Below are 23,010 nucleotides of genomic sequence, written 5' to 3'. Positions count from 1 at the left end.
GTCATACCATTTTACTTATGACTGATGGTATGACATTTGTCCGAAATGTCCGAAACGACATTTTTCCGAAAACAGATTTCGGGCGGTCGATAACTGAAAAAAGTTAATCGGACAGCCAAGAGATGGCGCAAGCAGTTCTAAATTCGAAAAAAATAGCCATGACAGGAAAAGATAGCTTATAAAGTTCATAACGAATATAGAGAATTTACACAGATACCGGGGGTAAGCCACGCTCGTATACAGAGTAGGGGAAAATGCTGTGTAGAAACAGCAATCGAAAAACTATACGTTAACATTGCAGCAAGCATTCCCATTACATAATGATTGTGCGGATTAAAAATTGAGGTCATTGACTTTATGTATAATTAAAATATCACAGACAACGGAAAAATCTTTAATAAATTAAATTTTTAAGCCAATTCTAAATAGTGTTATTTATTATTTAGCACATTAAAGCGGACGGAAAGCAAAAAATTTTATAAAGTCATTTGCTGTTGATCAACATAGCAATCTTATTTTTTATTATTTCATTTATTAATGGATCTATTTATTTATTAATAAAATTTTTAGATCAATTTCGAACGGTTTAATTTATTATTTTGCTAATTACAACTGACGGAGAGCATAAAATTATAATAAAGTCATTTGCTGTTGATCAACAGCAATCTTTTTTTTATAATTTAAATAATTAATAAATTTATTTATATATGAAAAAAATTTTAAATCAAATTATAAACGGTCTTATCGATTATTTGGCTCAATAAAACAGACGGGGATCATAAAATTATAATAAAGTCAATTGCTGTTGATCAACAGCAATTTTTTTTTTTATTGTTTACTTTATTAATGAATTTATTTATTTATTTATTAAATAAATTTTTGAGCAAATTTTAAATGGTCTTATCGATTATTTAGCTGAATAAAACTGACGGGGAGCATAAAATTATAAGAAAGTCAATTGCTGTTAATCAACAGCAACCTTTTTTTTTATTATTTAATTTATTGTTGAAAATATTTATTTATTAAATAAATTTTCCACCCAATTTTAAACGGTTTCATTTATTATTTTGTTAATAAAAGCTGACGAAAATCATATAACTATAATAAAGTCATTTGCTGTTTATCAACAGCAATCTTTTTTTTTATTATTTAATTAATTAATAAATTTATTTATTTATTGATGAAATTTTTAAATCAATTTCGAACAGTATAAATTATTATTTTGCTTATTAAAACTGACGGGGAGCATAAAATTATAATAAATTCATTTGCTGATGATCAACAGCAATTTATTTTTTTATTATTTAATTTGATAATAAAAAAATAAATTTACTATAAAATATTTTACTTCAATTCTCACGGTATTATTGATTGATTAATTAATTAAAACTGAAGAAAGACCAAACAAAAATTATAAAGTCTTTTGCTGTAGGTCAACAGCAATCTTATTTTTTATTATTTAATTAAATAATAGGAAAAAAAATTACTTATAAAATTTTTACTTCAATTCTTACGGTATTATTGATTGATTAATTAATTAATTAAAACTAAAGAGAGACAAAAAGTAATACAGTTTTTGCTGTAGGTCAACAGCAATCTTATTTTTTATTATTTAATTAAATAATAAATAAATTTATGTATTTATTAATGAAATTTTTACTTCAAGTCTTACGGTATTATTAATTATTTCAGTAATTAAATTTAAAAATTATCAAAATAAAATCAATAATCATAATTAAAAAATATTACAGTTTTTTGCTGTTAGTCAACAGCAATCTTGTTGTTTATTATTCAATTGAATAATAAAAAAACAAATTCATTATAAAACTTTTTACTTCAATTTTTGCTCTATTATTGATTAGTTAATTAATTAAAACTGGAGAGAAACGAAAAAAAATAATAAAAATAATAAGTAAGAAATTAACTGTCGGTAAGGTAAGTTTTGTTAGGTAACTGGCGGTAGAGTAAATTCAAATTATATAGTTAAATTTAAACACAACCTTTTATTACTAAATAAGAATAATTCTTGTTGAAAATATTTATTTTTTTTATTTATTACAATATGTAAGGATTGATTATTGAAATAAAACAACTAATTGCTTATTTAATTTGAGGTTATTGATTTTTCTTTGTAAAATAATTTTTTTTTGAATAATATAAAATAGTAAAATCCGACTGTTTGAAAGATTACAGGACATAGTTTATAATCATAAGAAGGGTTTACATTTTTCCTCTCTCTCGCCCTCTATTGGACAAACGAAAGTATCTCTGTCATACTTGTACAACAAATGGAATCTTAAAACGCATTTTATGCATAAATAAATGAAAATTTTCCAAAAAAGCGCTTTGCTCTTCGATAGATAATTTAATTATCTATCGAAGAGCGAAGTGTTTTGTCGAAAACTATCCACTTAGGATAGTTTCCGTAATTGTTTTAAAAATTATGATTAATTTGGGATTAGGATATTAAATAAATTATGCGTCGATTTGTTGGGGAATAAAATAAAGATTTATTTATCCCCAGAGGAGGAAAACTCAGTTGGACTGAGAAAAAACCTTCTCGAATGAAAAAATGTACAAGTAAGAACGCAAAGCGTGTAGTGCGAATAAAAGAATATGTGTAAATTGCCGTCGCAAACAACACAAACGAGGTGAGCTCAACCGCTTTAGAAAAGCAAATGGTATTAATTCAGAATTAATGAATTGACGCTAGCTTGTAAGCTAGCTAGAGTCACTTAATAGTGAAATACTAATTAATTGACGTAAAATGTCAGTGCAGAGACCGATTGATTGATTAGAATTATTAGTGTAGGAACTAATTAGATAATTCGATATCAGAATCGAATAGTTGATGAAATTTGATTCGATAGAATGATGATTAAATATTTAGCAATGAATTTAATATAATTTATTACAAATATTGCGTGTTAACTATGGAATGACTAAAGCCGCGTGGCTGATGCAATCCTTTGTTAAAATGGCGCGTAATAACCGCGTGGCGTCACTTATCAATTTTGATTTATTTAATTCACTGAACAGTTACCAATGATTTTTAATGATTTGAGAATTTAATTGGTAATTGAAGTTAATGAAATTAATAATATTTAATGAATATTTTAAGTGTTAAAGTAAATGCGTATTATAGTGATAAATCAGAAAACGATTGACACAGAGTAGTCGTACTAGTACAAGCGTCCAAGCACAACTGCTTGCCGCCGGCCACGTGAACCGGCTTCTCTCCCGCTAACCAAAGCGCGCATGAGCGACAGCCATGGTGTGACACGAATTTTCACGAGTTGGAGCGATCAAGCCCGAAGGCGCAACTCCTCTTATAAATTTTTATTAAATGTCTTTTCTATCGGTTAAACATACTCCCCCCGTTGCGAAGGCTGAGCAAGATGTTATGAATAGTGTTTACAATTAGTTACATCACATGATTACAATGTTTTGATTTTATAAAATTCAAGAATTGATTGGTAAAGGACATAATAGAGTGATATTTCGTTTGTATATCCCTTGAGCCGTTCGGATTGAAGCTACTCTTGTCACATCATCATCTCCTGGATGAATGTCGACCACCACTCCCAGCTGCCACCGCATACATGGTTGGTTTTTGTCCATCAATAAGACGATTTGATTGATTGAAATTTCTCCTTGAGAGGAATGCCATTTTTGCCGAATTTGAAGTTCATGGAGGTATTCCAAATACCAACGTCTCCAAAAGTCTTGTCTAGCCTTGATAATGAATTGCCAAACATTGAGTCTATTATCTGGAACATCAGAAAAATCATTTTCAGGCAGCATTGTGAGAGGACGTCCTATTAAAATATGAGCAGGCGTCAAGGCAATAGGATCATTAGGATCACTAGATAGAGAACAGAGAGGACGAGAATTTAGTATAGATTCTATTTGAATAGTTAGAGAATTCAATTCTTCGAAAGTAAGAAGTTGGTCTTTTACCACTCGTTTAAAGTGGTGTTTGAAAGATTTTACAGCTGCTTCCCAAATGGCACCAAAATGAGGAGATAGTGGAGGATTGAACGTCCAGATAATGTTTTTGCGTATAGCATATTCGTTAACGGAATTTTGATGGGATTTTGAATTAAATAACATATACAATTCTCTCAATTGATTATTTGCGCCTACAAAATTAGTACTATTGTCCGAATAGACGTGAGTTGGAACTCCTCGTCGACCAATGAATCGACCAAATGCCCCGAGAAAACCTTCTGTTGTTAAATCGCTAGCAATTTCTAAATGTACAGCTTTAGTAGCCATGCAAACAAAGACGCATCCATAGACTTTAATTTTTGTTCTGTTTCTGAATTTACGTTCTTTAATAAAGAGCGGTCCAAAGTAGTCTACACCTACGTGGGAGAATGCCGCTGATTCGGTGACTCGAGAGCTAGGTAAATTAGCCATTTTACCTTGCAGTACTACAGGCTGATGTCGAATGCATGTGACGCAATTTTTTACAATTTTACGAATCTGGTTTTTACCGTCTAGCAGCCAAAATTTGTGTCTAAGATTTGAAAGTGTACTCTGTATACCTGAATGGTATAATTTTTCATGTGTTTCTCTAATAATTAAATCAGTAACATAATGACGTGAAGGTAATAAAATAGGATGTTTCTTTGAAAAAGATATAGGAGCATGTTTCAAACGACCTCCTACTCTTAGTAATCCGTTTGAATCGATAAATGGATTGTGACATCGCAATCGTAAGTTCTTAGTCTCTCCGGTTTCCTTAATTTGTTCGATTTCATAATGATATTGTTCGTTTTGAATCAGAGTCAAGATTTTTATTTCAGTTAATAATTGTTCTTCTACGCTTAAAGATTTGTATTTGAATAAATTATTTTTTAACATTCGTAAACAATAAGAAAAGGAATTTATAAGTTTAGAATATGATGAAAATCGTTTAAACAAATTCTCAGTAGTGGCTAATAAACAGGTAATTTTTCGAGTACCCGGAAGTTCGGAAGGAACAGCAGGCTTTAAGTTAGGCCAATTAAGAGGGTCCTGTGAGAGCCACGTGGGACCTTCTAACCACATTTTGTTATTTAAGAATTCAGAAGGAAGTTGACCTCTAGATAAACAATCTGCCGGATTGTCTTTAGTTCTAACATGTCGCCATTCGACTTTACTGCAAAGAGTTTGAATTTTTGTTACGCGATTTGCTTCAAAGACCTTTAGAGAGTTAGGAGACCGTTTGAGCCATTGAAGTACAATAGTTGAATCAGACCAAAACGTAACTTTAGAAATATCAAAGTCAAAGGAGGGAATTGTGTCTTTATATAATTTAGCAACTAATAATGCTCCGCATAATTCTTATTTTGGAATTGTAACATCTTTGATGGGAGCAACTCGAGATTTAGAACAAACTAATTTTACGAGTACGTTTCCGCGTTTATTTACTGATCTTATATAAATACAAGCACCATAGCCCACTTTACTAGCATCACAAAATCCGTGCAATTGTATGTCAGTCGGATTAGGAAGTAAAATATTGCGCTCAATAGAAAAATCTTTAATCAGAGGTAATTGTTCAGCAAATTTACACCAGTGTAAATGTAACTCTTGTGGGACCGCTTCGTCCCAGTGGACCTTTAATTTCCAACATTCTTGAATGATAGCACCGGCACACAAAAAAAAAAAAGTTGTCTGTACTTGGGACGCGCCACATATATTCCCATGTAATTTGACCCGCTGAACCCGAATTTGAGGTCCGTTTGGCCCCTACACCCTAGGATTTTGAGAAAACTGTAAAAAACCGAAAAAAAACGGGAAAATTGGGGGTTTTGGTGATTGAAAAATTTTTTTAGATTCTAACTATGCATGATTTTCATGTATTTCGATCTGCTTTATACTTATCTGAAGTGTACTCAGACCAGCAGCCATTAAAAGTCTAAGTAAATCCCGAAGAACCCATGAAAATTGCGAAAAAAACAAAAATTCCCAATATTGTGATAAAAAATGTATTGAGCTAAATATATGATGATTTTCATGTAGGTTTATCGACGACATATAAATCTCCAACTTTTATAACTCAGACGTCTCGAAAACATCAAACAAATGTGCAAAAACCCCGAAAATTGGAAAAAAATCAAATGGAATATAATAAAAATCGAGTTATTATTCAAAATAAATAAAAAATCATATCATTCGATCTGTGGTGCATAAAAAAAAAAGTATTTCGTCTTAAGACTTAAAAAATTAATTTTTCGGAAAATATCATCAAAACCCTTTGGATTTGAATTTTAATTCGTTCTCCGCTTATATCTCACCCTTTTATCTTCAAACGTCCTGCATAAAGGGTTTCTCTTTCGTTTCCTCTCTTCTTCGGGTAAATCTCTCTTCAGAGTCCAACAATGATCTACCATCATATTGACATCCACTCATGTTTTGATGGAATGTTTCTTCTCTTTCTTCACTGAAATTACCAAGATTTTCAGGAAAGTGTGAAAGATGAGATTGTAAATAGTGCAATTTTGTATTCACATTCCCTAAAAAATTTCGAGATACTTCCTTAAAACTTCCCCAAGCTGCTCTCTCAATCGAAGAACCTGCAGCTCCTGAACCAGTGAATGAACATGAAGAGATGGAAGTTGAAGATAACTTTGAAGAAATCGATCCTGAACCCGAAGAGATCCATTCTGAGGATGAAGAATACATCCCGAGTGGTGTTCCTAGAAGTAAAGACCCTGAAGTCTTCGATCAACTTGAATTGAATGACCTTGTACGAGACTTAGGACTATCTAAGGTAAAAGCTGAACATTTAGCCTCAGCTTTAAGGAAAAAAAATTTATTAGCTAAAAATACAACAGCTTATTTTTATCGTGATAGGGAAAAAGAGTTCCGGAAGTATTTTACAAAAGACAGCGAAAATTCATTTGTGTACTGTTCAGATGTAAAAGGACTGATCGATGAGTTGAAGCCAAACACTTACAAAGACGAAGAATGGAGGCTTTTTATTGACTCCTCTAGGCGAAGTCTTAAAGCTGTGCTTCTTCATAATGGAAACTTATTGGCACCGATTCCAGTAGCTCATTCGACTAAACTAAAGGAGACTTATGACAATTTACAGGTTGTATTAGATAAAATAAACTATTCAGAACATCAATGGAAGGTTTGTGGTGATCTGAAAATTGCAACAATATTGCTAGGCCAACAATCAGGGTTCACAAAGTACCCCTGCTTCTTATGTTTATTGGGATAGCCGAGACCGAAAGAATCATTACATTCAAAAGAATGGCCAACAAGAACAAATTTGAATCCTGGTTCTCACAATGTTACGCGACAATCTCTAATTGATCCTTCCAAGTACTTGCTGCCCCCACTTCATATCAAGCTTGGCCTTATGAAGCAATTTGTCAAAAGCTCTGGATAAAGATGGAAACTGTTTTAAGTACTTGGGCGAAAAATTTCCAGCTATAAGTGACGCTAGATTAAAAAAAGAATTTTTGATGGACCCCAAATTCGGACTCTATTCCAGGATGCTAATCTTGAATATGAGATGAACGAGATTGAGAGAGCAGCTTGGGGAAGTTTTAAGGAAGTATCACAGCAATTTTTAGGGAATACGAAAAGTGATAACTACGCAACTTTAGTTGACGAGTTGTTATACAACTATAATACTTTAGGTTGCTTAATGAATACAAAATTGCACTATTTACATTCTCATCTTTCACACTTTCCTGAAAATCTTGGTGATTTTAGTGAAGAGCAAGGTGAGAGATTCCATCAAGACATTAGTGTGATGGAAAAACGATATCAAGGAACGTGGGATGTAAATATGATGGCAGATCATTGTTGGACTCTGAAGAGAGATTTACCCGAAGAAGAGAGGAAACGAAAGAGAAACCCTTTATGCAGGACGTTTGAATATATATCATTAGTTAACAAGACAGCAATGCCAGTTCTTATAATTATAATTATATTTTTATAATTATACACCGGCACACAAAAAAAAAAAAGTTGTCTGTACTTGGGACGCGCCACATATATTCCCATGTAATTTGACCCGCTGAACCCGAATTTGAGGTCCGTTTGGCCCCTACACCCTAGGATTTTGAGAAAACTGTAAAAAACCGAAAAAAAACGGGAAAATTGGGGGTTTTGGTGATTGAAAAATTTTTTTAGATTCTAACTATGCATGATTTTCATGTATTTCGATCTGCTTTATACTTATCTGAAGTGTACTCAGACCAGCAGCCATTAAAAGTCTAAGTAAATCCCGAAAAACCCATGAAAATTGCGAAAAAAAACAAAAAATTCCCAATATTGTGATAAAAAAAAATGTATTGAGCTAAATATATGATGATTTTCATGTAGGTTTATCGACGACATATAAATCTCCAACTTTTATAACTCAGACGTCTCGAAAACATCAAACACATCTACCAACAACCCCGAAAATTGGAACAAAATCAAATGTAATATAATAAAATCGAGTTATTATTCAAAATAAATAAAAAATCATATCATTCGATCTGTGGTGCATAAAAAAAAGTATTTCGTCTTAAGACTTAAAAAATTAATTTTTCGGAAAATATCATCAAAACCCTTTGGATTTGAATTTTAATTCGTTCTCCGCTTATATCTCACCCTTTTATCTTCAAACGTCCTGCATAAAGGGTTTCTCTTTCGTTTCCTCTCTTCTTCGGGTAAATCTCTCTTCAGAGTCCAACAATGATCTACCATCATATTGACATCCACTCATGTTTTGATGGAATGTTTCTTCTCTTTCTTCACTGAAATTACCAAGATTTTCAGGAAAGTGTGAAAGATGAGATTGTAAATAGTGCAATTTTGTATTCACATTCCCTAAAAAATTTCGAGATACTTCCTTAAAACTTCCCCAAGCTGCTCTCTCAATCGAAGAACCTGCAGCTCCTGAACCAGTGAATGAACATGAAGAGATGGAAGTTGAAGATAACTTTGAAGAAATCGATCCTGAACCCGAAGAGATCCATTCTGAGGATGAAGAATACATCCCGAGTGGTGTTCCTAGAAGTAAAGACCCTGAAGTCTTCGATCAACTTGAATTGAATGACCTTGTACGAGACTTAGGACTATCTAAGGTAAAAGCTGAACATTTAGCCTCAGCTTTAAGGAAAAAAAATTTATTAGCTAAAAATACAACAGCTTATTTTTATCGTGATAGGGAAAAAGAGTTCCGGAAGTATTTTACAAAAGACAGCGAAAATTCATTTGTGTACTGTTCAGATGTAAAAGGACTGATCGATGAGTTGAAGCCAAACACTTACAAAGACGAAGAATGGAGGCTTTTTATTGACTCCTCTAGGCGAAGTCTTAAAGCTGTGCTTCTTCATAATGGAAACTTATTGGCACCGATTCCAGTAGCTCATTCGACTAAACTAAAGGAGACTTATGACAATTTACAGGTTGTATTAGATAAAATAAACTATTCAGAACATCAATGGAAGGTTTGTGGTGATCTGAAAATTGCAACAATATTGCTAGGCCAACAATCAGGGTTCACAAAGTACCCCTGCTTCTTATGTTTGTTGGGATAGCCGAGACCGAAAGAATCATTACATTCAAAAAGAATGGCCAACAAGAACAAATTTGAATCCTGGTTCTCACAATGTTACGCGACAATCTCTAATTGATCCTTCCAAGTACTTGCTGCCCCCACTTCATATCAAGCTTGGCCTTATGAAGCAATTTGTCAAAGCTCTGGATAAAGATGGAAACTGTTTTAAGTACTTGGGCGAAAAATTTCCAGCTATAAGTGACGCTAAATTAAAAGAAGGAATTTTTGATGGACCCCAAATTCGGACTCTATTCAGGATGCTAATCTTGAATATGAGATGAACGAGATTGAGAGAGCAGCTTGGGGAAGTTTTAAGGAAGTATCACAGCAATTTTTAGGGAATACGAAAAGTGATAACTACGCAACTTTAGTTGACGAGTTGTTATACAACTATAATACTTTAGGTTGCTTAATGAATACAAAATTGCACTATTTACATTCTCATCTTTCACACTTTCCTGAAAATCTTGGTGATTTTAGTGAAGAGCAAGGTGAGAGATTCCATCAAGACATTAGTGTGATGGAAAAACGATATCAAGGAACGTGGGATGTAAATATGATGGCAGATCATTGTTGGACTCTGAAGAGAGATTTACCCGAAGAAGAGAGGAAACGAAAGAGAAACCCTTTATGCAGGACGTTTGAATATATATCATTAGTTAACAAGACAGCAATGCCAGTTCTTATAATTATAATTATATTTTTATAATTATACACCGGCACACAAAAAAAAAAAAGTTGTCTGTACTTGGGACGCGCCACATATATTCCCATGTAATTTGACCCGCTGAACCCGAATTTGAGGTCCGTTTGGCCCTACACCCTAAGATTTTGAGAAAACTGTAAAAACCGAAAAAACAGGGAAAATTGGGGGTTTTGGTGATTGAAAAATTTTTTAGATTCTAACTATGCATGATTTTCATGTATTTCGATCTGCTTTATACTTATCTGAAGTGTACTCAGACCAGCAGCCATTAAAAGTCTAAGTAAATCCCGAAAAACCCATGAAAATTGCGAAAAAACAAAAATTCCCAATATTGTGATAAAAAATGTATTGAGCTAAATATATGATGATTTTCATGTAGGTTTATCGACGACATATAAATCTCCAACTTTATAACTCAGACGTCTCGAAAACATCAAACAAATGTGCAAAAACCCCGAAAATTGGAAAAAAATCAAATGTAATATAATAAAAATCGAGTTATTATTCAAAATAAATAAAAAATCATATCATTCGATCTGTGGTGCATAAAAAAAAGTATTTCGTCCTAAGACTTAAAAAAATTAATTTTTCGGAAAATATCATCAAAACCCTTTGGATTTGAATTTTAATTCGTTCTCCGCTTATATCTCACCCTTTTATCTTCAAACGTCCTGCATAAAGGGTTTCTCTTTCGTTTCCTCTCTTCTTCGGGTAAATCTCTCTTCAGAGTCCAACAATGATCTGCCATCATATTTACATCCCACGTTCCTTGATATCGTTTTCCATCACACTAATGTCTTGATGGAATCTCTCACTGCTGCTCTTCACTAAAATCACCAAGATTTTCAGGAAAGTGTGAAAGATGAGAATGTAAATAGTGCAATTTTGTATTCATTAAGCAACCTAAAGTATTATAGTTGTATAACAACTCGTCAACTAAAGTTGCGTAGTTATCACTTTTCGTATTCCCTAAAAATTGCTGTGATACTTCCTTAAAACTTCCCCAAGCTGCTCTCTCAATCTCGTTCATCTCATATTCAAGATTAGCATCCTGGAATAGAGTCCGAATTTGGGGTCCATCAAAAATTCCTTCTTTTAATTTAGCGTCACTTATAGCTGGAAATTTTTCGCCCAAGTACTTAAAACAGTTTCCATCTTTATCCAGAGCTTTGACAAATTGCTTCATAAGGCCAAGCTTGATATGAAGTGGGGGCAGCAAGTACTTGGAAGGATCAATTAGAGATTGTCGCGTAACATTGTGAGAACCAGGATTCAAATTTGTTCTTGTTGGCCATTCTTTTTGAATGTAATGATTCTTTCGGTCTCGGCTATCCCACAAACATAAGAAGCAGGGGTACTTTGTGAACCCCTGATTGTTGGCCTAGCAATATTGTTGCAATTTTCAGATCACCACAAACCTTCCATTGATGTTCTGAATAGTTTATTTTATCTAATACAACCTGTAAATTGTCATAAGTCTCCTTTAGTTTAGTCGAATGAGCTACTGGAATCGGTGCCAATAAGTTTCCATTATGAAGAAGCACAGCTTTAAGACTTCGCCTAGAGGAGTCAATAAAAGCCTCCATTCTTCGTCTTTGTAAGTGTTTGGCTTCAACTCATCGATCAGTCCTTTTACATCTGAACAGTACACAAATGAATTTTCGCTGTCTTTTGTAAAATACTTCCGGAACTCTTTTCCCTATCACGATAAAAATAAGCTGTTGTATTTTTAGCTAATAAATTTTTCCTTAAAGCTGAGGCTAAATGTTCAGCTTTTACCTTAGATAGTCCTAAGTCTCGTACAAGGTCATTCAATTCAAGTTGATCGAAGACTTCAGGGTCTTTACTTCTAGGAACACCACTCGGGATGTATTCTTCATCCTCAGAATGGATCTCTTCGGGTTCAGGATCGATTTCTTCAAAGTTATCTTCAACTTCCATCTCTTCATGTTCATTCACTGGTTCAGGAGCTGCAGGTTCTTCGATTGAGAGAGCAGCTTGGGGAAGTTTTAAGGAAGTATCTCGAAATTTTTTAGGGAATGTGAATACAAAATTGCACTATTTACAATCTCATCTTTCACACTTTCCTGAAAATCTTGGTAATTTCAGTGAAGAAAGAGAAGAAACATTCCATCAAAACATGAGTGGATGTCAATATGATGGTAGATCATTGTTGGACTCGGAAGAGAGATTTACCCGAAGAAGAGAGGAAACGAAAGAGAAACCCTTTATGCAGGACGTTTGAAGATAAAAGGGTGAGATATAAGCGGAGAACGAATTAAAATTCAAATCCAAAGGGTTTTGATGATATTTTCCGAAAAAATTAATTTTTTTTAAGTCTTAAGACGAAATACTTTTTTTTTATGCACCACAGATCGAATGATATGATTTTTTTTATTTATTTTGAATAATAACTCGATTTTTATGATATTACACTTGATTTTTTGCCAATTTTCTGGTTTTTTTGCACATTTGTTTGATGTTTTCGAGACGTCTGAGTTATAAAAGTTGGAGATTTATATGTCGTCGATAAACCTACATGAAAATCATCATATATTTAGCTCAATACATTTTTTATCACAATATTGGGAATTTTTGTTTTTTCGCAATTTTCATGGGTTTTTCGGGATTTACTTAGACTTTTAATGGCTGCTGGTCTGAGTACACTTCAGATAAGTATAAAGCAGATCGAAATACATGAAAATCATGCATAGTTAGAATCTAAAAAAATTTTTCAATCACCAAAACCCCCAATTTTCCCGTTTTTTCGGTTTTACAGTTTCTCAAAATCTAGGGTGTAGGGGCCAAACGGACCTCAAATTCGGGTTCAGCGGGTCAAATTACATGGGAATATATGTGGCGCGTCCCAAGTACAGACAACTTTTTTTTGTGTGCCGGTGTAGTTTTTTCAGCTAATACTATAGGACCCAGAATTCCGATAGGGTCGAAAATTTTTGCAATATCAGATAAGATAGTTCGCTTAGTTATTTTTCGCGATGAATCAATTGGTTTGACTGTGTAAATAAATTCGTCCGTTAGAGAATTCCATGCAATGCCTAAAGTTTTAGAAATCGGATCATCATTGATAGCACAATCTAAATCTAAAGTTCTTTGATCGAAATTATCCAGTGCGTGTCGATGATTTGAAGCCCATTGTCTGAGTTCAAATCCACCCTTTCGCACCAGTTGAATGATTTCATCACGCAATTTTAAAATTTCAGTCAAAGAATTAGATCCAGTTAATAAATTATCGACATAAAGATCTCGTTTTAATATTTTTGAAGCTACAGGAAAATTATGAGATTCGTCATCAGCAAGTTGATTTACGGTGCGTATAGCTAAAAATGGGGCTGCAGAAACCCCGAACGTAACTCGTTTAAGTTCAAAGGTGCTAATATTGTTATTATGATAGTAAAGAATTCGTTGAAATTTGTGATGATCCGGATGTATACAGATTTGTCGATACATTTGAGCGATGTCAGAAGTCATAGTATAAACAAAGGTGCGAAAACGCAAAAGAATAGTGAAGAGATTGTCCTGTATAGTAGGCCCAGTTAGTAGAAGTTCATTCAATGAGATACCTTTATCGGTTTTAGCTGAAGCATCAAATACAACGCGTACCTTGGTGGTAGTACTAGATGTTTTAATTATCGGATGATGGGGCATATAATACCCAGGTCCACTATCATCCGGTACGTGTACCATGTGGCCAAGATCGATGTATTCGTTCATGACTTTAGTGTATTCAGATTTTAATGAGGAATCTGAATTTAATCTCCTCTGTAAGGATAGAAATCTTTTATAAGCTAGTTGTTTAGAACTCCCGAAATCGACATCGTCTACGCGAAAGGGTAATTTTACTACATATCTACCGTCTGTATCGCGAGTAGTGGTATTTTGATAATAGGTCTCACACGTAGAATCATCAAAGGATCGAGAATCATTAGAACCTACGTCTTCAATATTCCAAAATTTGGTTAATTAACTCGATAGATCAGTTAATTGACAAGTTACAGGAAATACATCTTTATCATTATTGACTCCATCCGCTACGACCCATCCCAGTTGCGTTTTTTGTAGTATTAAATCACAATCATTTTGTGAGCAATTAATCTGTCCGACAGATAGAAGAGAAAGTGTGGTACCTGAACCGATAAGGACATCTACAGGTCTTGGTATGTGAAATTGTGGATCAGCGAGTATTATGTTTTTAAGTATGCATATTTTATTACGTAGAAACATTTCATTCGGACTTAATTCTGCAATTTCATCAACGGTTAAAAATGACAATATTTTTTGAAATTTATCGTTTAAAGATTTACAATTTATTTGTACGACATGTTTTGAAAGGGTTTGCATTCCATTAACAGCCCCGATTGGAATAGAACAATTTTGCATAGGAAGTTTTAATTTATTAGTCAAATTTTCAGTAATAAAATTAGCTGTTGCACAGGTATCAAGTAAAGCGCGAGCTTGTATGAATTTACCTGTCGAGTCACGCATCTGGATGAGAGCACTCATCATCAATTGAAAACGCGGTGTTCTAAGTATGGTTGTATAATTATGTACGACTAGTCAGGCTGTAGATCTCTTATCAGTTGTTACAGTAGCGGGTGATTCGATTTTAGCAGAATTATTTTTTTATACATTAGCATTATTTGTTTGTTGAGTTACATTTTGATTAATGTGCAATGTAGTATGATGGAATTTCTTACAGACTCGACATCTGCTAGAAGTGCAAGTTCCTTTGTGTACGCGAAGACAATTATTACAGAGTTTACTAGATTTTACAAATTTTATGCGTTCTCCTACAGTTAATGCATTGAATGTGTAACATTTATAGAGCGGATGTAAGTGTTTGCAACATGGGCAGGCAGAAGAGGCGGTTGTCACTAAAGCTCGAACTGGCGTGTCAGTTTTTTGTTTCTTCAAATTATTATTCGAGTGTTCATTACGTCTTCGTTTAGAGGAATGATCGGAATCGCGATGTTTATCGGGTTTGTGTGTACTAAGTCTGAAGGCAAAGTTTGAGACAAATTCACAAAATGATTCGAATGTTGGAAGAGTGTCGTTGTCAGTGAACGTTTCTTGCCATTTGTTTTTAATTTCTGATGGTAATTTATTTTCTAATATTCGTACAAGTAAGGATTCGGTAATATTAATTTGAAGTGACTGTAAATTATTTATATGTTGCCGAGCATCATCTATCAACTTGTTTAAATTATCTGTTGTTGGGATTGAAATTGTATTGAGATTAAGTATCGAGTCATAATGTTTAAAAATTAATGCTCTTTTCTTCTGATATGTTTTAGTTAAAAAATCCCAAGCTTTAGTATAATTTTCTGCACTCGCATCAAAAAGCGCTAGCTTGTTAGCTGCTGAGCCAGTTAAACATCCGCGGAGGGATAAAATTTTGTTTAGATCATCAAGATCATTACGTGTATCAATAAGTGTTTTAAATGTGTTTTTGAAAGATAGCCAATTCTCTAAGTTTCCGTCGAATTTAGGTAAATCAATAGTTGGAAGTTTTGCTAAACGTTGTGTTTCAAATGTTGAATTATTACCGCCTGAATTGTTTCCTTTAGAATTATCATTTTGTGAATTATTAATAGTTTGATTTGAAGTTTTTACTTGTCCGACAAGTTTGTAATAAAGTGTCCTTACTTCCTCTGCTAGATTTACTTCATCATTCTCTGGTTCAGTCATTTCAAGTTCGTCAATGATCATGTCATATTGTTCAAATAGTTCTTTTATTTTAACAAGGCGTAAGGATGCATCAGCATCAGTAATATTCCCGACCGTCAACTCATTTAACACTTTGGTAATTTTAGTGGTGATTAATATTCTCTTTTGTTCTATAGAAATGTTAGGATTATCCATTTTGTGATAAATTTATAAAAATAACAATAATAATAATCGTGATAAATATCAATTGATAATTAATTGTCTTATTTCTATAATAAATAGATTACTTGTGGTGATCAATTTATCTAAGAAACGACTTAAACACTTAATTATGATTAATAATAAATAATTTGAGAATTAATAATGAAGATAGAGATTAATTAATAATTAATTATTCTGTCGAACAGTAACTAGTCACCATACAATGACCAATTAATTGTCAATTTTTAGATAATTAATTAAATTAAATTATACGTAAATAATAAGAATAATAACATACGTAAATATTTCAATGATAACCAATTGCACTATTCGATTGATAAATTGATTGCCTAGTGACAACCAATCCGTCAGTCAAACTTAGACAATTAATTAAAATTACAAATGAATAAGTTGAATATATTATCAAGTGATAAAATAATATAATAGTTAGTATTATATAAATTTTAATAATTCAAAAACTTATCTCATATGTATTGAAGTCCAACGATGCTGGCAGCAGCTGGGTGGTGTAGTGATTGGATCCTTGGATCGTCTTGCTCGTCTTCGCAAATCAGGGTTCGTGTGCACTTCAAACCTCACAGGAGGCACCAAATGTTTTTTTTGTCGAAAACTATCCACTTAGGATAGTTTCCGTAATTGTTTTAAAAATTATGATTAATTTGGGATTAGGATATTAAATAAATTATGCGTCGATTTGTTGGGGAATAAAATAAAGATTTATTTATCCCCAGAGGAGGAAAACTCAGTTGGACTGAGAAAAAACCTCCTCGAATGAAAAAATGTACAAGTAAGAACGCAAAGCGTGTAGTGCGAATAAAAGAATATGTGTAAATTGCCGTCGCAAACAACACAAACGAGGTGAGCTCAACCGCTTTAGAAAAGCAAATGGTATTAATTCAGAATTAATGAATTGACGCTAGCTTTTAAGCTAGCTAGAGTCACTTAATAGTGAAATACTAATTAATTGACGTAAAATGTCAGTGCAGAGACCGATTGATTGATTAGAATTATTAGTGTAGGAACTAATTAGATAATTCGATATCAGAATCGAATAGTTGATGAAATTTGATTCGATAGAATGATGATTAAATATTTAGCAATGAATTTAATATAATTTATTACAAATATTGCGTGTTAACTATGGAATGACTAAAGCCGCGTGGCTGATGCAATCCTTTGTTAAAATGGCGCGTAATAACCGCGTGGCGTCACTTATCAATTTTGATTTATTTAATTCACTGAACAGTTACTAATGATTTTTAATGATTTGAGAATTTAATTGGTAATTGAAGTTAATGAAATTAATAATATTTAATGAATATTTTAAGTGTTAAAGTAAATGCGTATTATAGTGATAAATCAGAAAACGATTGACACAGAGTAGTCGTACTAGTACAAGCGTCCAAGCACAACTGCTTGCCGCCGGCCACGTGAACCGGCTTCTCTCCCGCTAACCAAAGCGCGCATGAGCGACAGCCATGGTGTGACACGAATTTTCACGAGTTGGAGCGATCAAGCCCGAAGGCGCAACTCCTCTTATAAATTTTTATTAAATGTCTTTTCTATCGGTTAAACACGAAGCGTTTTTTTTCGAAATTTTATCACATACATGAGAAAAACACGTTTGAAAATCAACTATAAACCGCTCTTCATAGAATTATTAAATTTAAATTATATTAATAAATTTTTATTTATTTCAAACTTAGACCATTATGTCATTTATTTATATCAATTAAATAAACGATTAGTTGTTATATTTCAATAATCAATCCTTACATATTGTAATAAATAAAAAAAATAAATATTTTCAACAAGAATTATTCTTATTTAGTAATAAAAGGTTGTGTTTAAATTTATAACTATATATATATAATTTGAATTTACTCTACCGCCAGTTATCTAACAAAATAAAAAAACTTACCTTACCGACAGCTAATGTCTTACTTATGATTTAGAAGACAGATCAAGTCGTTGTTTTGTAAAGTTTCATTGCTTACAGTTAAATTTTTTCACAAATATGGTATTTAAATGTTTTAGTGTGTGTATTTCATTACATAGGATTTACTATTATTTGACCTATATTTAGTGTTATATATGAAGTGTTAAATGTATATAACTTGTTAGAAAGCAAGTTACCTTTTGAATTCCTTTACAATTATTACATTGGCTATATTTCCGTTCGGATCACTCAGATGACCCCCCACCAAACTATAGAAAAAAATGTATTTAAGGTTATTAATGAGATGAACATCAGAAAAGCTAAAGCATGCTTTTTGGTCTTGATGGTTAATTTTCCATTAATATTGTTATTTTAAAATAAAACATGGTTACGAAAGAAAAAAGCACTGGAGATTACCGCAGTAAGTTTTTTATTATATTTTTTTACTAATAATTATTAAATTATTGATTTTTATCAGATAAACATGTTTTTTTTTTGTCAGCTGTGTGGTTAAAGTATGAGCTAACGAATTCGGATAAACATCAATTGTTTTTAAAAGAACATAAAATACAAAAACAAGAGCCAGAATTTCCACGAGGCCGTACTTTATTTGTACTAAATCTACCACCTTACACAACTGTGTCTTCCCTGAGAGCAGCATTTTCTAGGCACTGTGGACATGTTAAATCGGTGAAACTCGCTGCTCGTGTAGCAAGCACCAAAAAAGGTTATAAAACTGCTTATGTAGTTTTTTCAAAAGAATCGGAATTACAGCAGGCAATCTCTTTACCGAAGGATTTTGTGATTATATTAAATTCAAATGAGGCTCCTGGTTTATTTGGGATAAAAAGTAAGATATTCTTTTACTGTTTGTAATAAATTTCATAAAAAATTAGATATTGCATTTGTCTTCATGACGGAACCTCTAAATAATTTTTCTATTTCTGACTTAGCTTGTTGAGCTAGTTCAAAAAATACATATGGTTCAAAAGTTTTTATATATATATATTAGCAAAAGTGAAGGTCAAGTTCAAAGAAGAGCTTAATCGGTCAAGTAGTTCAGAAATGACAAGATTTTTAAATTTTCAAAATAATTATGATTGATATTTTTTTACTTTCTTTCTTGAATTATTTTTAAATGTGATAACATATCGAATTTCTGTAAGTTTTGCATTTTAAAGTTCTTTAAAAAGCTTTAATTTGAGTATTATAATGTATGTATAGACAAAAAGTTACGTCCCATTTCACTATGCCTAATGTGAAATTTGTTGTTCCACTAATCTCTGAAAGAAAATCTGTAAGAGTGATTGGAGTATTTAAATCATTAGTATTATGATTTTATCAGAATAGGAAATCTATTTCCATTAAGGCTGTCAAATGGCACTTTTTTTATTTTTTCAGTGTATAAAAATAGACCGTGAAAACCGGAATCACGAGATAATGTTATATAGTCAATACATATTACAATAAATAATTAATTTTTTTTTTTTTTTTTTTTTTTTTTTTTCAGAATGGAGTAAAGAATATAATTCCGGCATGATATTAAACGAAAAAGAAGTTAAGGAATCAATTGAAAAGTATATGGTTGCGTATGATAAAATAGTAACGGCTGAAGAAAATGAAGAAGAAGTAGACGAAGATGGTTTTATAAAAGTTTCGAGTAAAAAGAAACGTGGACAATTTGCACCTCAAAGAAAGGAGTCGACGATAGAAGAGAAAAAAAAGAAACTGCAAAAGGAGAAGAAATTAGTTAACTTTTACCAATTCCAAATACGAGAAGCTAAAAAACAACGTAAGTATATATATTTTTAAATGTTAGCAATTTTAATTAGTAAATTTAATAATTTATTATATTTCTTTTTTTTAGAACTGGAGGAGATGAGAAAGAAATTTGAGTTAGACAAACAAAAAGTCAAACAACTTAAATCTCAAAGAATATTTAAACCATTTGGATAAAAAACAATTTTATATTTATTAATAATAAATATTTTATATAAAAAACATTAACTTTGTACATCATTTATTATTAATATCATTTTTTTAAATTTTATACAACCGGAACTTTTGAACCATAAGTCATTAATGTCCATTCGATTAAAAAGTGTCGACACGCAAGTGGTTGCAGTAAAGCCAACAATTCTTCTGTTAATCAGTAAAAGTATATTAATTAATTAGTAAATTATATTTTATTGATAATTTAAATTTACTTACGTTTGTTTCCGTAAATACAATTGACAGACAAAGCTGTACTGACAGCTTGCGCTAATCGCTCCATAGCTAAATCACAGTTGACTTTCAAAACACTTGGACCCGACTGTTCCGACAACGATGTCAACGTACGCGTTGTTTGTGCCAAGTGTTGAGCAGAAATCGCATGTTTGTTACCACTGTTATCTTTTAACCGCAAAACTGCATCCATAAGTAATTGCTGGATTTTAGAATATAATTTCTTACGCTCGTCTATTGTATTTTTGTCGATATCATCTTCTTTACGTGCTGGGTTTAATATACACCACCTTAAATATAAAAATTAATTTAGTTAATTTATTAAATTATTGACTTATGCCATTTAAATTTAGAGTAAATACCTAAATAAACCAGCGATAGGAGTAATTGGAGTCATAGGTATTCCACCAGACGGCAAAGCAGGATTATCCATCAAAGAAGTAGTCAACAACCCTGGATTATCATCAATCCAGTCACCCACCAACTTCAACAACTCATTCGGCGGGTCTAGAAATTTATAAACTTCACCTATCGCTGTCAATAAATTTGCCGTAAAATAAGGCACCAATACTGGCAATTGTTTTAATTTGTCTATTGAATTCGGTGAAAAAACAAAAAAATCATTGAGAATATGCTTTGCCAAGTCAACACTCTGCGCAGAAGTTGATCCTAATTGTTGCATCCACATTCCCGTGGAATCCAGCACTTGCCGGTTTTGCGTTGATATTGACAACGACACTAAGTTACCCAGTATCTCATACCTAGGGCACTCACCGGGGAATAAAAATAAAAATACAGCATTACGTACTGCTGGACTGCGATCCGGGTCACGAAAAAAGTCGCTTAGTACTTCGATCAATTGAAACTCCTGAAGACTCTCAGGCTTCTTCTGTTGCTTGAGTTTATCCACTTCACCGAATACAAATTCGATCATTAAATCTGTTTGCAAATGGATTTGCTGCCTTACTGTCGATCCAGTCATTCGCGATAAGTCCGCTATAACAAATGAAATTTTATGTTTAACAATAAATTTATAATTACTAATAATTAAGAATAATTGTTTTTTTTTTAAGAAATTATAACCTCACCTATGGCTACAAGTGCTTCTTTGGCACATGCTGGAAAATCGAGCTTTCTTAAGTAATATTTTATATCTGAGTCTGGTATTGACGAATTTGTTTGCGGATACGCGGAGTAATTCATTATTTATAAATATTAATTATCAATAATTATTTAATAATCCGGCACTCAATGTAAATAAATAAATAATTTGATGTAAACATTACTAAATATATTTATTGCATATATTTTCTCGGCAGGTGACACTAGTTCATATTTTTTAAGGACAATTAAAGATGGTCACTCTCTAGTGTGTGTATGTATGTGTATTTACGTCAGACCTGTCAAATTAATCTAAAAACTTTTTTATAATTTCTTAAATAATTTTTAACTCAATATTTAAATATTTTATAGTAGTGGATAAAATAAATGAAAATGTCTCGACCTTATGAAGGCATCCGTTACACTTCAGAAAAACAAGTTGTTGTATTGGATATTGGATCAGCCTATACGAAGTATGTATTTTGACAACTAAGAAATAATTTAACAGTGATTTGCTTAAACAAATCATTAATTATTAGAAAAACATTGTCGAAAATAAGTGATAGTGGATACAACAGTTAATTGACAGTTTTTTGTTTATATATTATTTGTTTCAAATATTTACTTATGGAGTACAGATTAAAATTCTTTGCCAACTACTTTTACTCTTTCTACTTTTATATTATTTCATTAAACTTAATAACAATTTTATAGTAATTAAATTTATTTACAGATTTGGATATGCTGGCGAAGGAACACCACGAGGTATCGTACGGACAGAGGTTAAATGTCCTGATACAAAGCAGATGCGAAAAATTTATAAATATATTGACACTGACGATTTATATCAACTGCTTGTTGAATTTTTTCACGTCATATTTTTCAGGTAATTTATGATTTTGATAACAATTAAGTAATTAATAAATAAATAAATCAACTATTTTATTAATTTAGGCATGTAGTGATAACTCCAAAAGATGTGAAAGTATTAGTTCTGGAATCATTGCTGACACCGTCAAAATTTCGTGATACAATGGCTAAAGTACTATTTAGGCACTTTGAAATTGGTTCGCTGATGATTTTACCTACACATTTAGTGACAATTAGCACCTTGGGATGGGACACAGCTCTTGTACTTGACGTAGGATATCAAGATGCGACTCTCATTCCTATTTATAAAGGAGTTCCTGTTCTTAAAGCTTGGCAAAGTCTACCTCTGGCTTCTGAAGCTATTCATGAGTAAATATTTTCTAAACTAATATACATGGATTAAAATTGAGCACATTATCAAACATTTATTTTTAGGAGTATCAAAAATGATATGAAAGAAGCCATACCTGAAGTGGAACTTACAGAGCGGGTTATTGAAGACATTAAAGTTCGAACTTGTTTTGTAACAACTTTAGAACGTTCTAAAAAGTTAAGTGCTGATGATGCACCAGCACCTCCGCCGTCGGTTAAATATCCAGGGCTAAAAACCATTGAAATTCCTGGATATGTTAGAGAAAGATCTTACGAATTATTATGGGAACGTGATGCTGATAATTTGAGTATACCTACAATGGTATTAGA

General features: G+C 32.3%; 5 protein-coding genes across 5 annotated transcripts; 2 read left to right on the top strand and 3 right to left on the bottom strand.

The window, feature by feature from the left end:
• Nucleotides 1-3,462: 3,462 nt before the first annotated feature.
• Nucleotides 3,463-4,422, bottom strand: LOC123263032. The gene has a single exon (XM_044725550.1). It carries the CDS (start codon nucleotides 4,420-4,422, stop codon nucleotides 3,463-3,465), a length of 960 nt encoding a protein of 319 aa, XP_044581485.1.
• A 10,457-nt stretch (nucleotides 4,423-14,879) lies between these two features.
• LOC123264315 lies at nucleotides 14,880-16,193 on the bottom strand. Its single transcript, XM_044727547.1, has one exon. The coding sequence runs from the start codon at nucleotides 16,143-16,145 to the stop codon at nucleotides 14,907-14,909; it is 1,239 nt and encodes a 412-aa protein (XP_044583482.1). The 5' UTR covers nucleotides 16,146-16,193; the 3' UTR covers nucleotides 14,880-14,906.
• A 2,022-nt stretch (nucleotides 16,194-18,215) lies between these two features.
• LOC123264318 (ribosomal RNA-processing protein 7 homolog A) lies at nucleotides 18,216-20,260 on the top strand. The gene is made up of 4 exons (XM_044727549.1): nucleotides 18,216-18,532; nucleotides 18,614-18,961; nucleotides 19,622-19,903; nucleotides 19,979-20,260. Exons 1-4 carry the CDS (start codon nucleotides 18,496-18,498, stop codon nucleotides 20,065-20,067), a joined length of 756 nt encoding a protein of 251 aa, XP_044583484.1. The 5' UTR covers nucleotides 18,216-18,495; the 3' UTR covers nucleotides 20,068-20,260.
• On the bottom strand, nucleotides 20,065-21,632 carry LOC123264316 (uncharacterized protein C7orf26 homolog). Its single transcript, XM_044727548.1, has 4 exons — nucleotides 21,426-21,632; nucleotides 20,700-21,333; nucleotides 20,323-20,627; nucleotides 20,065-20,253 (listed from the first exon to the last, which is right to left on the bottom strand). The coding sequence occupies exons 1-4, from the start codon at nucleotides 21,538-21,540 to the stop codon at nucleotides 20,159-20,161; spliced, it is 1,149 nt and encodes a 382-aa protein (XP_044583483.1). The 5' UTR covers nucleotides 21,541-21,632; the 3' UTR covers nucleotides 20,065-20,158.
• Nucleotides 21,633-21,685: 53 nt separating this feature from the next.
• Nucleotides 21,686-23,005, top strand: LOC123263029 (actin-related protein 10; the record flags this gene model as incomplete). The annotated part of the gene is made up of 5 exons (XM_044725542.1): nucleotides 21,686-21,708; nucleotides 21,811-21,911; nucleotides 22,172-22,324; nucleotides 22,393-22,677; nucleotides 22,744-23,005. Coding segments are annotated over exons 2-5 (786 nt in total), but the record flags the coding sequence as incomplete, so codon positions are not given.
• Nucleotides 23,006-23,010: the final 5 nt, after the last annotated feature.

Source organism: Cotesia glomerata, linkage group LG4 (assembly GCF_020080835.1).
Source record: "Cotesia glomerata isolate CgM1 linkage group LG4, MPM_Cglom_v2.3, whole genome shotgun sequence".
Lineage (NCBI taxonomy): Eukaryota > Metazoa > Arthropoda > Insecta > Hymenoptera > Braconidae > Cotesia > Cotesia glomerata.
The sequence above is the reverse complement of the archived record's forward strand: the minus strand, read 5'-3'. Positions and strand labels throughout refer to the sequence as shown.

Bases quoted from the DNA above. Each gene is read 5' to 3' on its own strand.
- LOC123263032 (XM_044725550.1), bottom strand. From the start codon at position 4,422: ATGGCTAATTTACCTAGCTCTCGAGTCACCGAATCAGCGGCATTCTCC.
- LOC123264315 (XM_044727547.1), bottom strand. From the start codon at position 16,145: ATGGATAATCCTAACATTTCTATAGAACAAAAGAGAATATTAATCACC.
- LOC123264318 (XM_044727549.1), top strand. From the start codon at position 18,496: ATGGTTACGAAAGAAAAAAGCACTGGAGATTACCGCA. The intron at 18,962-19,621 runs GTAAGATATTCT...TTTTTTTTTCAG, and splicing joins TGGTTTATTTGGGATAAAAA to AATGGAGTAAAGAATATAAT. The intron at 19,904-19,978 runs GTAAGTATATAT...TCTTTTTTTTAG, and splicing joins ACGAGAAGCTAAAAAACAAC to AACTGGAGGAGATGAGAAAG.
- LOC123264316 (XM_044727548.1), bottom strand. From the start codon at position 21,540: ATGAATTACTCCGCGTATCCGCAAACAAATTCGTCAATACCAGACTCA. The intron at 21,334-21,425 runs GTGAGGTTATAA...CATTTGTTATAG, and splicing joins AGAAGCACTTGTAGCCATAG to CGGACTTATCGCGAATGACT. The intron at 20,254-20,322 runs GTAAGTAAATTT...ACTGATTAACAG, and splicing joins TTGTATTTACGGAAACAAAC to AAGAATTGTTGGCTTTACTG.